This window comes from Tribolium madens, unplaced genomic scaffold (assembly GCF_015345945.1).
Source record: "Tribolium madens isolate multiple individuals breed KSU strain unplaced genomic scaffold, Tmad_KSU_1.1 Scaffold_97;HRSCAF=244;Tcas5.2_LG3a, whole genome shotgun sequence".
In the NCBI taxonomy this organism is placed as follows: Eukaryota; Metazoa; Arthropoda; class Insecta; order Coleoptera; family Tenebrionidae; genus Tribolium; species Tribolium madens.
The window spans coordinates 9,674,136-9,687,892 of NW_025401069.1; the positions used below are offsets into that span (position 1 = coordinate 9,674,136).

Consider the following 13,757-nt stretch of genomic DNA (forward strand, 5'->3'; position numbering starts at 1 on the left):
AAAAGGTTGTAGAAATGAATAATAACCCTTTCATTGTAATCAACTGGATTTATTTTAACAAAATTTAGATTACAAAAAAATCTGTTCTATCATAGAAAACTGCACCTTACTAAAGTTGGCGCACTCAAAGTAAAATACAATAAAAAATAATTTCCCTTTGTCTAGGCAACATGCAAATTTACACTGTCTTGATAATTGTTTAATCACAACTTTAAACTACAATTAATTAATGCGTATCACAAAACAACAGCATATTTCATATTTAACTTACAACAACAATAGCAGTACTCAGGAAAGAAATCCACAACACTAGATCACTTAAAATGTACATCGTCAACAACAATTTTTACAATTTTACAATGGAAGGCAGTTTCGCACATTTGACTAGTATTACGTTGAGCGATAAAAATGCATGTTACTGACTCGTAGGAAAATGCACGCACAAGAACCACTACGAAGTTAACTAACGAGACGACTATCTTTCAACTTTCATTACATCTAAAATCCTACTAATTTTCCAAAGCTTCTGATTTTGGTTTCTCCTCTTCCGCTTCATTCTCTTCGTTCAGCTGTCTCTTCTCGATCTCGGCTTTGAAGTTCTCGATATCCTCTTGACTGCAACACATTTCTTAACACGAAGTAATCGCAACGCCAACTCACCTTATCTGAACGAACAAAATCCCATTAATGACGTTCAACATGTCCAAGACCGAACTCATGGAAGGCGGCTGGATTTGTATAGGTGGCAGTGAAGCTCCGTTCTTACCAGTATAGATCTCGTTCATCTTTTTCTGCAACACTACGGCTTGCTGCGTCAAGTGTTTGAGACACTCTGAGGATTCTTTGGTCTTTTCGTGATTTTCCCCGAGTTGTTGCTTGTAGATGGCGTAAGCTTCCTTTTCGTTGGTAAGCGCACACCGGAAGTTACCCATGCAACTTTGGGTCCTCGCCACTAAGTGATAAGTGACGGCGACCTTAAGAGATTTGGCCCCGTAATATTTGATATTTAAAGCTAAGGCCTTTTCTAAGAAACGCAAAGAAAGTTCGTATTCGCCAACGGCGTGAAGAATTAAACTGATATTGCTCTAAAATTGCAAATTTTAACAACTTTACTTATTTTAAGTAAATTACTTACATCAAGCAAGGCAACTTCTGGATGATTCTCACCGCAAACGAGTACGGCAAGATATCTTGCCCTGTATAACAATTTAAGGGCGGTACTAACTTGACTATTAGCGAAACAATATAAGGCGAGATGTGCCTAGTAAAAATACAAAATTAATTTTTTAATCCCTGAAATATAACCCAACTTACATATTCGGTTATTGTGTAAGGGTGGTCAATCCCGTTGACTCTTTCGGACATTAAAACCGCTTTCTGTTGATAAGCCATCGCTTCAGTGTGCTCCCCCATGATATAATTAAGACGGGCAATCATTCTTAAACATTGTGCAATTTCCGGATGCATCACCCCATACACATTATTCAACAAATTCAAGGCTTCACTAATTAACTCGTACCCATCTTTAAGATACCCTTGTTGTATCTTATTTTGCCCCGTGGTGTAGAAATTATAAGCGTCAGTTGCCCTAGGATTGATGTGTTTGACTATCGGGAAAATGTTAAGAATATCCTCCTCGTAAAAAATAAGTTTATTCTTTGAATCGAAATTGTAATCCCTTAATAAAATCTGGATTCCGGTCTTCAAACAAAACCCTCTTAATAATGAGATTTTTTGTAAGCAGAAAGTTTCTGTTGTTGCATCAATATCGTTGGTGGACAGATCATAATCGAAATAAGACTTCAATTCTTGTTTCAACTGCGACCAAAGCGATTTAGGGGTGAGATTCGCCCATTCGTTATTGTCGTTACAAGCCAACGGATTCAATTTACCCCGTCGTTTGTTGCGTTTCCTGTTGTTTTTGCTCTGTAATTGGGGGGGTGAGATTTGATTAGAGCGAATTGAAGTTATTTTCGTTGTATGCAAAAACGGTCTATTTCGGTGGTCAAGGCGGAATAAAAAAGCGACAACTCGGAAAATCACCAAAAATTATTAATAGATTCGATCGTGACACTGTGGCGTAATGGTCCTTTTTATTATCATTCGTTTCCGTTTTATGTCAAATTACATTGGAATTTTTATTGGCGATTACATAATGAGTTGTGTAATTTGTTTTAAACGCGATAAAAAAACGTTAACTCAATCGGCCGTGAAAAATAAAGGTTGGCAAACGTTACGTTACCTCATCTACGCCTTGTAGAGGATTGGGAACTTGGCCAGAATACAGGAAACAATTCAGGAAGTGAGCAATAGCAACGGCCAAATTCATCATTTCTGACCCCTAAATCATACATTAGCGAAAAATAAAGATATTTTTTGTAAACACAAACCTGCAAATAAACGGTGAAAATATGTTTAGCGGCCCTTAGCAACAATTCCGCAACAGCAATGCTATGCAAATATTCCAACTGTTTTACTTTTGCTAACAAATTTGTGACTTTACCGAGATATCTAATGTTAATTCCGCGATTATGCATCGCTTCAGATAAAGTAAAACCGTCCATAGGAGCCGAAGAATGATCTAAACAATCGCGAATCTGTGAAAAAATTGTTAGATATGTTTCAAATTCATTAGAAAAAAGCTTACAAATGTGGGAATTTGTACGGTAAGCAAAAATTCAGCAGCATCTTTAACCAATTGTCTTTGTTTCGAGATTGCTGGGTCAAGATTATCACAATGTTTGATACCCGGGGAATAAACATCTGGATTGAAACGAATATCAAATTCCGTGTCTTTGAGGGAGCCAACAGCGACAGCTGCTGTCTTAACAATATTTTTGGTACTTTCTTCCACTGCAATAACTCTAAATTAAAACAAAAACTAAGATAACTGTCAAGAACATACGTTCAATTTTGTTAGTTCCGTCAGTTATACTCTCAACAATCTTCTTCGCTTCTTCATCTTCAATTTGTTCTTTCTTACCTTCATCAGTTGTTTTAGTTTCAGTTTCACTCTTTTTATTTTCATCATTTTCAGTCTTATTGTCTTCAATTGCCTGATTGTTATTGATTTTAGCGTCATTTTTACGTATATTCAACTGTTGCAAATGATATGCAGCATACTTTATAAACATCATATAACGCGAATCAACAAAACTGTCGATCAATTCTTGACGTAAGCAACACAATTTATGTTTGTGTTTAATCGGAAAACCTAACATTTTCACTTCCTTACTTAATTCTTCGTCTTCAACTGAAAAAGAAAAAATAGAAACGAAAAAATCAAACTTGTTAAGTAGTTACGTTGCAAAAAATTGACATCCGGGGGGAAAGTACGCAAGAGATCTAAGATGTAGTGTCTACCGTCGTTACCAATGATCCCTTTACATTCAACACTTGAGCACAGTTCGATAGGTTCGTCCTTGTCGTTAAGTACATGATGAGGTAAGATTTTCAATTGTTGACCGGCTTTATTCAACTGAAAAAAAAACACAGTCACAAGTGACACTTTCATGGAAGGAATTAGTACCAAATCTAAATATTTAGGGTGGCTTAGGACCGTTTTCCCAAAATCGATAGACCCATAAACAACTGACTGTTCCTGTTCCCTTTCGAGAATACCAGGAATTATCGATTGAGCCGTCACTCTGTACCCCCTATAATCAATAACAACAGTACCTAGGGTATAGAGTCCCGGCAAATCAACAGCGCTGTAAACACGAACTCCTTGCAAATCATTTCTCTAAAAACAACAATCAAAAACGAGCCAACAAAATTTAGTATAACATACAGGAGCTACGAAAGCGGCAGCATCCCCTCCCAACTCCTTATAATGATCCCTGACGTCGAAACCAAGCGAGAAAAAGATGTTATTCCAGATGAACATTTGCATTTTGGCTTCTTCGCCCGGATTTATCGCCATTACATTACCATCAATGACAGCCATGGCACCTCTTGTAGCAGCAGCAACAAAGTCGCTGTGAACTTTAAAAATAGCCCTTTCGCGCAAGAGTCGTTCGGGGAGAGTTTTCCTCGGTAATTCCCTCGTAGTTTGGAGTTCTTCGTTCCAGTCGCGAGTTTGACCGGGGATGTGCTCTTCGTAGCCCAATTTTGAAGAAAAAGCTGCAATGGCAATTTTTATTTTTAGTCAAACACGACTATAATCAAGTCTTACTGTCTTCAGCTCTTATGGCATCTATGGTATGCTCCATCATGGGCGCAGTCCAACTGTAAAGTTGGTACGGTGTTGCCACACGTTCGAAGGGGTGTCTTTGACTTCTCTTCTTCTGGAGTAGAGCAAAATTACGTTTAAATTGTGGAGAGATTTGGTTAAGAAGTTCGATTAAAGAATGGCACAAGTGACTAGGAGTGGCCGGTTTGGGGTTAAATTCTTCAGCTGTAGATCTACAAAGTTCCCATTTTAAAGTTCAGTCAAGTCAAAAAAAAATTATCCATTACTGATTTATATAAAAACCGCGCGAACAGGCCGATATGTAGTAGTGTTTATCCTCCAAAGTAACCACATAGAGGTACATAAGATCGCCATGAATCTTCCTATACCCAGGTGGCGGATTCCAAGCCGAAGTGGTCAAAACTTTGACACATTGAGCCACTTTTTGGTCTTTAAGTTGTGGCTGTAGAGCCGACAAAGGTCGGTCTTTGCTGTCGGGCATTATGAAATCCGGAGGAGTACAGTCGACGCTCTCTGGTCTCATTTTCTTCTTCTCCAAAATATCACCTTGAGTGACCGTATTGAGGAAACTCAAAGAATTGCACTCAATCCCGTTATAAGCATCGGCCGGATCAAGAGATTTGAGTAAATCTCTCACGTGTCTTACGTGAATTCTCGCTTCACGCATGGTGTAAGGTTCTTCGACCACTTTGATGACTGAACCCTCTTTCAAGCCTTCGATGTTTTTCAACTCGGCGAAATTGTCAAGCGTGTTACCGTCGAGTTGGAGAGAGAAACATGTCCTGTGACATGTATCTTCTCTGTCCATTAACAACTGATGGATTTCTTGGACAAGTTCCATACTAGAGACTTGAATATCGAATGGTTCAGCACCGGGACTTACGATTTTTATCGAAAAACCTACATCTTGAATGAAGACGACTTCGTCTTTGTTTTTATTTTCGTCGTCTTTTTTCTCCGATTCTTCGGCATCTTTGGTTTGTTTTTCTAAAATGTCGATATTTGAAGCGAACGGGCAAAACAAACTATTTTTTTACCTGGACTAACATCCACGTGGCCGTTTTGAAGTGGTGTTTTTGCGTCAGGTATTTCACTGTTACCATTTACGACTGCAATAGAGATAAAATTGTAATAAGAAACCAAATATTTCTTCTTCATATTAGCACTTACGATAATGAGTGATCAAAAATAAACTATATTGTAATACTAGTACTTGTAATGGTATACGTTTTGGTAAATTTTACCTGGAATGCAACATTAAATACACTGAAATGACCCAAAAGTAAAGGTATTTGTCTATCTTTTTAATTGTTAAGTATATGCATTGTTTAAATTACTATGAGATTTTTTCTTATTTTGTTACTTTTATAACAATTGCTTTAATGCTGTTATTGATCAAATCTCTGTTATTTTCCCTATGACATTTTTTCTTACCTTCAATTAGTCGCTCACGTAATAAATTTACAAAATTACTTACGTTTTTACAGGAGAATAAATAATTGATTTTAAACATTTTTTACTTCTATAAAACGGTGAACTTTCTCCTCAATGCACGTATAACATTTTATTAACTACGTATAGAAATACAGGGTGTAAATTTTTATAAAATAGTTGTTTTCATATAGTAATATGTATTTCAGTTCAAAAAATCGTACAAACTTGTTCTTTTTTCAACGAAAAAAAAACTAGATTATTTCTCTATTTCACACAGAAAAAATAAATAAAAGTCACAGAATGGCAAATACACAATGTATTTATTAACTGAATTTCATACAAAAAATGTAAACATGTAGTTCCATATCAAAGTCGTAGATTTTCCACTATTACATTCTATAGCTTGTTTACAAAGTTATCAAGGAGATAATTCGAGCACATGTATTAACTTTTAAAATTCTATCACTGCATAATAGAACATGGATTTTGTTAAGAGACAAACAAATTTTTAAATTTAAATGTACTTTTTACGAACGTCACAAGTTATTTTAGACTACTGTGAAAAACAAGATTTTCAAAGATTGTAGTAGAAAAAAATGTATATGAAAATGTATTTACATCAAATTTACATCTCATAAAAAATGTTTAGAATTTCAATATTATTTTAGCATCTAATTAGAATATGAAAGCAAGTGCGTAAAACAAACTGGTGAAAACTTTTCACAGTGAAAATATTAACTTACGTTATAGGTCCGGTAAGTCAAGTATTACATTATCAATAAAATGTAAATCCCGAATATCAAAGAAAGTACTGTAAGAAACTTATACCGGCTCTAATACCGTAATAACTCACTTCCCGTACTGAAAATACCAACCGGGAATCTACCGGATAGTATTATAAGAGCGATTATAACAGCCATTTTTCACGAAGTTGATGTTTGAGCCCACGAGACGTAGACGAGTGGCACTAATCATCTAAGTAAAAAATGCCCGCAATCGTGAATGTGATACTAAATATGCGATTTAAAATATTATTCATTGGTCATCGCAACAGTGATTTTTGAATTTGTATTTGTAGAGGTTATTCCATATCTGGTGGCGAACTGACAGTGACAGAAAAGACACTTAGAGTGCGCTCACTTGGTTAAGATAAAAAAATACCTGGGCGTACTTTTTTCTCTAAAAATGTTGATTACAAGGATTGTTAAGAATATCATTTTTGAAAATTCCTTTCATGCGTTAACAATTTAATAATTTGTTCATCACTCTTCATCTTATGTACGAGTACCTACTAATTATAATTTTTTAAAAAATAACAGTAGTTTTGAAATATTATTTCATACGACGCCTACGAACAATATTTTTTTAATAGTAAACATCTGTTTAGTGTCAAAATTCAGTCATTTTTGACGTCACTTCGCCAACAGATTTGGAACAAGCTATACCGCTAATCCACTATAGTGAACTTTTGGTACAATTTTTCACAGAAAAAATTGTTTTTTTTATTCTTGTTGAACAAACACAAATGGCTATAAATACACAAATGAGCACCTAAATGACAGTTGCTGCACAGTAATAGTGGAAAGTGGATAATGACTAAATTAATAATTGTGAGAAAAAATTCGTAATTAGAGAGAATAAAGTTGAATGTCCCTTGGCAAACATCCGGCGTGAAAATGCTCAATATTTTCGATGTTCAAACAAGGATGACAATGCATAATAGGTGTAAAAAGGCCGAAATGATAAGAGGTTCACGGTGCGCCGACCGTCGCGATGTACCACTTCTTACAAATAGCATACCGGCTTATAAAAGAGCCAAGGTCCAAGTTCATCAATAAATATCCATTTTAAATGGTAAAAATTATCGGCCGACTTATTTCCCAATTGGACCCGAGCCCCTTGATCTCCGACAGCCCACTGGGCCCCCGGAAAGCCCCATTTTTCCGCCGATTCTGGTTACGTAACAGTGTCGTAACGACGACCGGCGTCCGCAAAAAGCTCCCCATTTTCGAAAAAAATCACACACTCACCTGCAATTTTCGCATCTCCTGGCTTAGTTTTATTGACTTTGTCGATTGCACCGTCGAGGTTATTATTGGTCTTTGGTTCCGAATTGTCTACTGCTGCACCAAGAGCCATTTTGTACGTTGAATGTTTATCACACAATCGTTATTGTATTAATTTACTTCGATTAATAGTCGCGTTTCTAATTTAAAAAATGTCCAACGATACGATATTTTACAGCGACAGGAACATTTTGTTTAGCACGTGCTTCGAAAATAACCCCCCCTAAACGCACTAGATTTAGTGCAGGCGCACATCGCTGACGAGCGGAACGCGCTATAATTACGTGAAGACGCCCTTCGGACACTTATTTATTTCTTCGCTACTCTTATCACAAACACTTTCAGGAATCTCAAAAAACTCAATTGTGACGCCCCAAATGTCAAAAAAACGCGATTTTTGGAACACTGACAATTCGCGACTAACACGATCGTTCACATTTGGGATAAATGGGTCAAAAAAAGAACCTTACGTAAGATAAAATTTATTTGCGAAATGTATGTTACGAACATTATTGAAAAATAACAAAGATAAGGCAAATGATATCCTCTTTCAAAGTAACTCTTCAATAACAATTTGAAACTTCTGATTTCGGCAACCAGTAATACATGTGAAATTGGCATTTCAATTACTTTGTTTTTGAACAATCATGGACCTCAATAATGAACCACACATTACTCTTATAGGAATCATTGTCTGTATTGGCGCCTCCAAATACTAAAAAAAAACATTATTAATTAATCTAGACAAAATTACAAAAATACCTTTTTCAAATTTTTTTGTCCTATATCCCTCTGATACAAATGTTGAATCGGCTCTTTTGATTTACTTTTATCGACTTGAGATTGTGGAATGGTCATACTGAATAATGAATTGCTAATTTCGTCAACTTCTGTTGGGGTTTCAGCGCTCTCCATTTCACTACCCACACAAAACAGTTGCTAAAAACAAATAAATTAATCACTTGTGCATAAAACATCACTTAGTTACCCTTTTTGAATCAATAAAAAATATGGGTGACCTTTGATACCACCTTAACTTAACATCATTACTGTATTTGCTTGGTACAAAAACGGCAGCACTAATGCAATTGCACTTTTTTAAGAGCTTATCACTTGAAAACACTGGTTCTGGTGACATGGGCGTAAAAACGTAAACTAGAAATAATTATATAAAATACACCAAAATCAAATATAAAAATTGATTACTCCTATTATCTTTCGTAATTATTGCCATATTTGTGGTAACTCTATCTGCAATTAAAATAGATACGTTTACAGGTACAGTCCAGACCATAGTTAATGTCAATAAATTCCACACACTCAATCTTCCATTACTGGCAGCTACAATAAGGTGACACTGATTACTGTTGCCGAATTCAATTTGATTTATTTCTTCCTTATGAGCAGAATGGACTAGAGCACATTTCAAATTGCAAGAATCTGGCTGCCAAGTCGTGACAATATTATTAAAATTGACTGCAACTAAAGATCCATCAATTGAAAAAGAAAGACTTTTGCAATTAAGATCGTGGTAAAAACCGACACAAAGACACCTCCAAATTAGGCTTTTACCTAAATAAATCAGAAAATTAGTTTTTCCCATTTGGATAAAGTTTATACCTACTGTTTACAGTTTCCGTTTCTGTCAAATACCACACTTTAAATTTCTTATCACCACCTACAGTCACAAGCTTTAATTCGTCCAAATTATCAGTAGGCTGGAAACCAATAGCATTTACATGATTCAAATGTGGATCCTCAACACAAGTGTTTAATTTGAAACTGAAATTATTAAATCAATATGGTCCACTTTAAACCGAAAATTTACTTTTGAATATTTGGGTCAAAATTCCAGAATTTCAGCCTCAATTCAGGCGAATACTCGGGATCTTTCCGACTTTCTACCGTTGCCATCCATGAACTATTTTTATTGATGGCGATTTTTGACACTTCTGTATTTTCTATGTTACAACTTCTTTCGTTACTTACTTTGTTTTGGCCCACAACATCCACCTGAATATAAAATTCTCAGTCTAATATCGAGGTAAAAAATGTAATAACTTACGTTATACAAAAGACTATTATCATATGGGGAATAAAACTGGATTTGGCCAATGTTACCATTCATGATAAGAGCCTTACTTTTGGGATCAACCACAATTCCACTCTCTAAACTATTCCCAATGACCAAATGTTGAATCAAACTGACACTATCTAAGCGAGAGTCAACAATTCTAACGGCATTATCATCAGTGGAAATGGCAACAAAAGTATTGTTAGGTGAGACTGAAATTTGGGCTATGGTTGAAGGTAATCTGGGTAAGAATTTTTTCTCAAAGTGGTTGTCAAGTTGCCATTTCACCAAAACAGACTCATCTCCTCCACTGTAAAAGCACGTTCCGGTGGCAGAAAAACCGATACATTTAACTGGAAGTGTGTGCCAATGAAAAACGGCTTTTGTTGGTTTTGTAGACAAAATCCTTTGCCACATTACAACTCTCCCAGTGTTGTCACCAGTTAAAATAACTTGATTTTGCGGATGACATGCTAAGCATGTAAACTCCCTGGGCTTGTCAACACAAAATGTGTAGGTTCTCAAAGAGTCTTTAAATGGAACAACATTTAAAGAGCTTTTTTGCACAACAGCAAAATACTCATTAGAACAAATGTCAACGTGGTAAGGGTGCAGGTTTAGGGTTAAACCACACGACGTCTTTGTATCCTTCATCAAATCAAAAAGACAAAATGAAATAACATTTTTCTCTCTTTGAGAAATGAGCGCCTTAAGTTCATTTGTCTCCGATGGCACAATATGAAAAGTAACCACATTTTGCTCAAGTTTCTATAAACAAAAATCAAGAATTTTATCACTAAAACTGAACAACAAACCTTGTTCAGCAATTTGAAAAAAGTTACAACTTTCCAAGTAATGACTTCACCTGATGATGAACACGCAGTTACACATTCATATGAATCGAGATTGTGTACCCCAAAGCCGACAATTCGGTCTTTGATACCTTTGAATTGAGCAAACTGTGCCCCCGTCTTTGAATTATAACCCAAAATGTGATTTTTCCATGCTACGTAAATATTCCTAAAACATTTTGTGTTATAAATAAGTACGGCAACATAAAATGAAACTCACCCTGAATCAGCAGAAAATTGTGGCGGGAGCTCAACAAAAGAACCCCCGGCTCGAAAACTTACTTGCAGATCCATTATTTTTAAATATTTTAGAGAGGTTATAATAACACATGTCAGAATCTATTCGCACTATTCGCAGGACGCAATCTGACTTTTGCCCGGAAAATTTAAATTGCTTATAGCAATTTATGTATCAAGTACGCAAAATAGGGTTTTAGGGGACGAATCGTAATTAATGACGAGGCGACGTAGGAGCCGAGTCTTTTATGAGAGGAGTCACCTAAAACTTTTTGCGAACGTGGTGCATACAAGATTTTTTTGTTAAAGCTCCCAAAACACGAATTCACACCTCGTACTAATTAAAAAAAAAAAATCGTTACCATAGTAACCGATTTTTTTTTTAGTCCGCAAAAACTGTTTTTGGGGACTAATGAGTACCTAAAATAACCGTTTGGCGTACTATTTTATTGAGTCCGGAAAAGACTCATTTTAGCGACTCAAATAAGTCCGCAAAATAGCTATTTTTGGGAGCGTATACAAAAAAATATTATTAGAATAATAGTTTTTAATACATTATTTTAGTAAAATAGTTGCTTAAAATTTAGTTTTTAATACTTTAGTTTAGTAAAACAATGTGCTTTTATCAACTAATTTCAATAGATAAAGTAGTCTTTATCCAGTGAAATAAAGTAATTTTTATCTACTGTTTATATTCTTTATTTTGTATAAAAAAATCCGGTAGATGTGTACAAATTAAAACAAAATATTATACACGACAATAAAGATTGTTTATCGTCTTGTATAATAAATAACTAAAAAACACATTAACAAAAAATCAATTGGTCAATGTATAAAAACGTGTTATTAATAAGCGTTTATATTCGAATTTAGTCATAAAGTTGTAAATAAAAAATGTTAAAAACAACTAAAAACAAACTTGTGTGTCTTATTATGGATCATTTCATTATTTCACTTTTTACTGTAGGTAATTGTAGACAAAAGGTCGCGTCGTTTAGCTTTCCACACTAATGGATTTTCTATCTCTCCCATTTTAAAATATACAAAAAATATGTTACTTAATGACTTGGTTTAATGAAAAAAAGTAGTGCATTTATTAAGCCGTTAATAAATCGTAAACCGTTCATATAAAAAGTTACGAAAAATGTTAATATTGATGTCAGTATTATTTTTAAATAAATTTGAATTAGCTATCGCAGAGCAAAATAAAATAGACATTTCAAACAAAACTCTTGTAGAGTCTGAACTTGAATTTTTTTTTAATGAAATTTCAAAAATCGAAGATTTGGAAATGGATTATATAACAGTAATTACAACTCACAGATCTAGTGTCTACGATGTTATAAACTGGTATTTAAAAACAAACCAGTTTGAATATATTATCAGTACTAACTGTACAGAAAATACTCTTCGCTCGGAATATCATCTGGTTTCAGCAAAAATCTTCATTTTTCTACAAATCAAAAAATTAGTGGCGACTCTGGACCAAATGGAAGCTTGCTATTTGTGATCTCCAAAATCTAACATATTTTTTATCTTAGAAGAAATGATTGACGATTTAAATGTCTTAGAACAAAGTCTGAAAATTGTTTGGTCTAGAAAAATTTTAAATTTTGTCTTCGTCTTCGTAAGCTATAAAATGAACGTTGTTTCATACAACGGTTTTGCAGAAAAAAGAATTCTCAATTTAACAAATTTCTTCGCGAATTTTTTCACCAACAAATTACTTGATATCAACGGTCATGTGCTAAAAATCGGAATGTTTGACGACACTCCACGGAATACGAAGAATTCTTTGGGAAAATGGTACGGACCTGATTACGACCTCCTCGAAGCCATCGCTTTTATAATGAACGCAACTTTGCAAATTGTTGAATCTTCTCAAGAAGAAAATTTCAAAGGGCTTTATACAAATGTATTAAATGGAATTGTCGATTTTAGTTTTATTCCTTCATACAGATTTAAGACGTTTTCGAAAATTGATTTTTCTTATCCCCGAAAATTAGAAAATTTAGTTGTTTTAGTGCCAAGGGCTGGCCGTATTCCACAAGAGAAATATTTGTTTATGATTTTCGATTACAAAATATGGCTCAGTGTGTTGATATTTCTAATTTTGATAAGTTGTGTTTTACAACAATTGCAAATTGTTGTAAAGAAGAAAAACAATTCGTTTATTTATTGGTTGTTCGAAGCTTGGAAGTGTTTTATAGGAAGTGGAGGAACCACAAGATTTAGAAAAAGAGAAACTCCAGTTAAATTTATTTTAACGGTCTGGATGTTGGCTTCTATAATTGTTAGTGCCTCTTTTCAATGTTTCTTCACCTCATCTTTTACAAAAGCTAAATATTTCGACGATATTGATACTTTAGACGATTTGAGACAAAGCAGATTAAAAATTTTTTGTGACAATTATTATAAAAATTATCTGTTAGCAACTGAAAGTTATGGTCTTGACGCACATCTTGTGTTTGTAAGCAAACAAAAAATGAATGAAATTAGTAAAGGAAAAGATGCTGGAAAACTATCTTTTGTTGATGTTTTTAGTAGAGCTGTTGTTTTATCAAAACTTTATGGTTATCATATTGTTAAAGAACCGCTTGCAACGGGATATACAGTTAACTTTTTTCAGAAAAATTCCCCATTTATGGATGAAGTCCATAGGTGTGTTTTATTAAACCAAGAAGTAGGTTTATCGAAAAAAATTGATGAAATTTTATTTATTCCTCCCGATCATGAGGAAGCAGTAAGTGTTAATATCACTTTTTCTCATTTAAAAAGCTTATTTTTAATATTATTATGCGGCTACCAAGCAGGTTTTGTCGTATTAATTTGTGAATTTGTGGTGAAAAAGTATGAAATGAAATAAAAAATAAATTTATAGAAGCAAGTTTTATTTAAATTTC

At 34.4% G+C, this 13,757-nt stretch overlaps 2 protein-coding genes and 1 pseudogene across 2 annotated transcripts; 1 reads left to right on the forward strand and 2 right to left on the reverse strand.

The window, feature by feature from the left end:
• Window positions 1-28: 28 nt before the first annotated feature.
• Window positions 29-8,018, reverse strand: LOC123014448 (clustered mitochondria protein homolog). The gene is made up of 15 exons (XM_044413580.1): window positions 7,657-8,018; window positions 5,230-5,301; window positions 4,459-5,179; window positions 4,175-4,404; window positions 3,791-4,122; window positions 3,530-3,742; window positions 3,304-3,478; window positions 2,906-3,253; window positions 2,648-2,853; window positions 2,391-2,597; window positions 2,243-2,341; window positions 1,315-1,926; window positions 1,136-1,261; window positions 661-1,085; window positions 29-615 (listed from the first exon to the last, which is right to left on the reverse strand). The coding sequence occupies exons 1-15, from the start codon at window positions 7,763-7,765 to the stop codon at window positions 510-512; spliced, it is 3,981 nt and encodes a 1,326-aa protein (XP_044269515.1). The 5' UTR covers window positions 7,766-8,018; the 3' UTR covers window positions 29-509.
• Window positions 8,019-8,158: 140 nt separating this feature from the next.
• Window positions 8,159-10,996, reverse strand: LOC123014449 (WD repeat-containing protein 75). The gene is made up of 9 exons (XM_044413581.1): window positions 10,838-10,996; window positions 10,582-10,786; window positions 9,758-10,534; window positions 9,521-9,705; window positions 9,317-9,474; window positions 8,899-9,264; window positions 8,681-8,847; window positions 8,455-8,631; window positions 8,159-8,407 (listed from the first exon to the last, which is right to left on the reverse strand). The coding sequence occupies exons 1-9, from the start codon at window positions 10,909-10,911 to the stop codon at window positions 8,315-8,317; spliced, it is 2,202 nt and encodes a 733-aa protein (XP_044269516.1). The 5' UTR covers window positions 10,912-10,996; the 3' UTR covers window positions 8,159-8,314.
• Window positions 10,997-11,998: 1,002 nt separating this feature from the next.
• On the forward strand, window positions 11,999-13,560 carry LOC123014768 (annotated as a pseudogene).
• The last annotated feature ends 197 nt before the right edge of the window (window positions 13,561-13,757 follow it).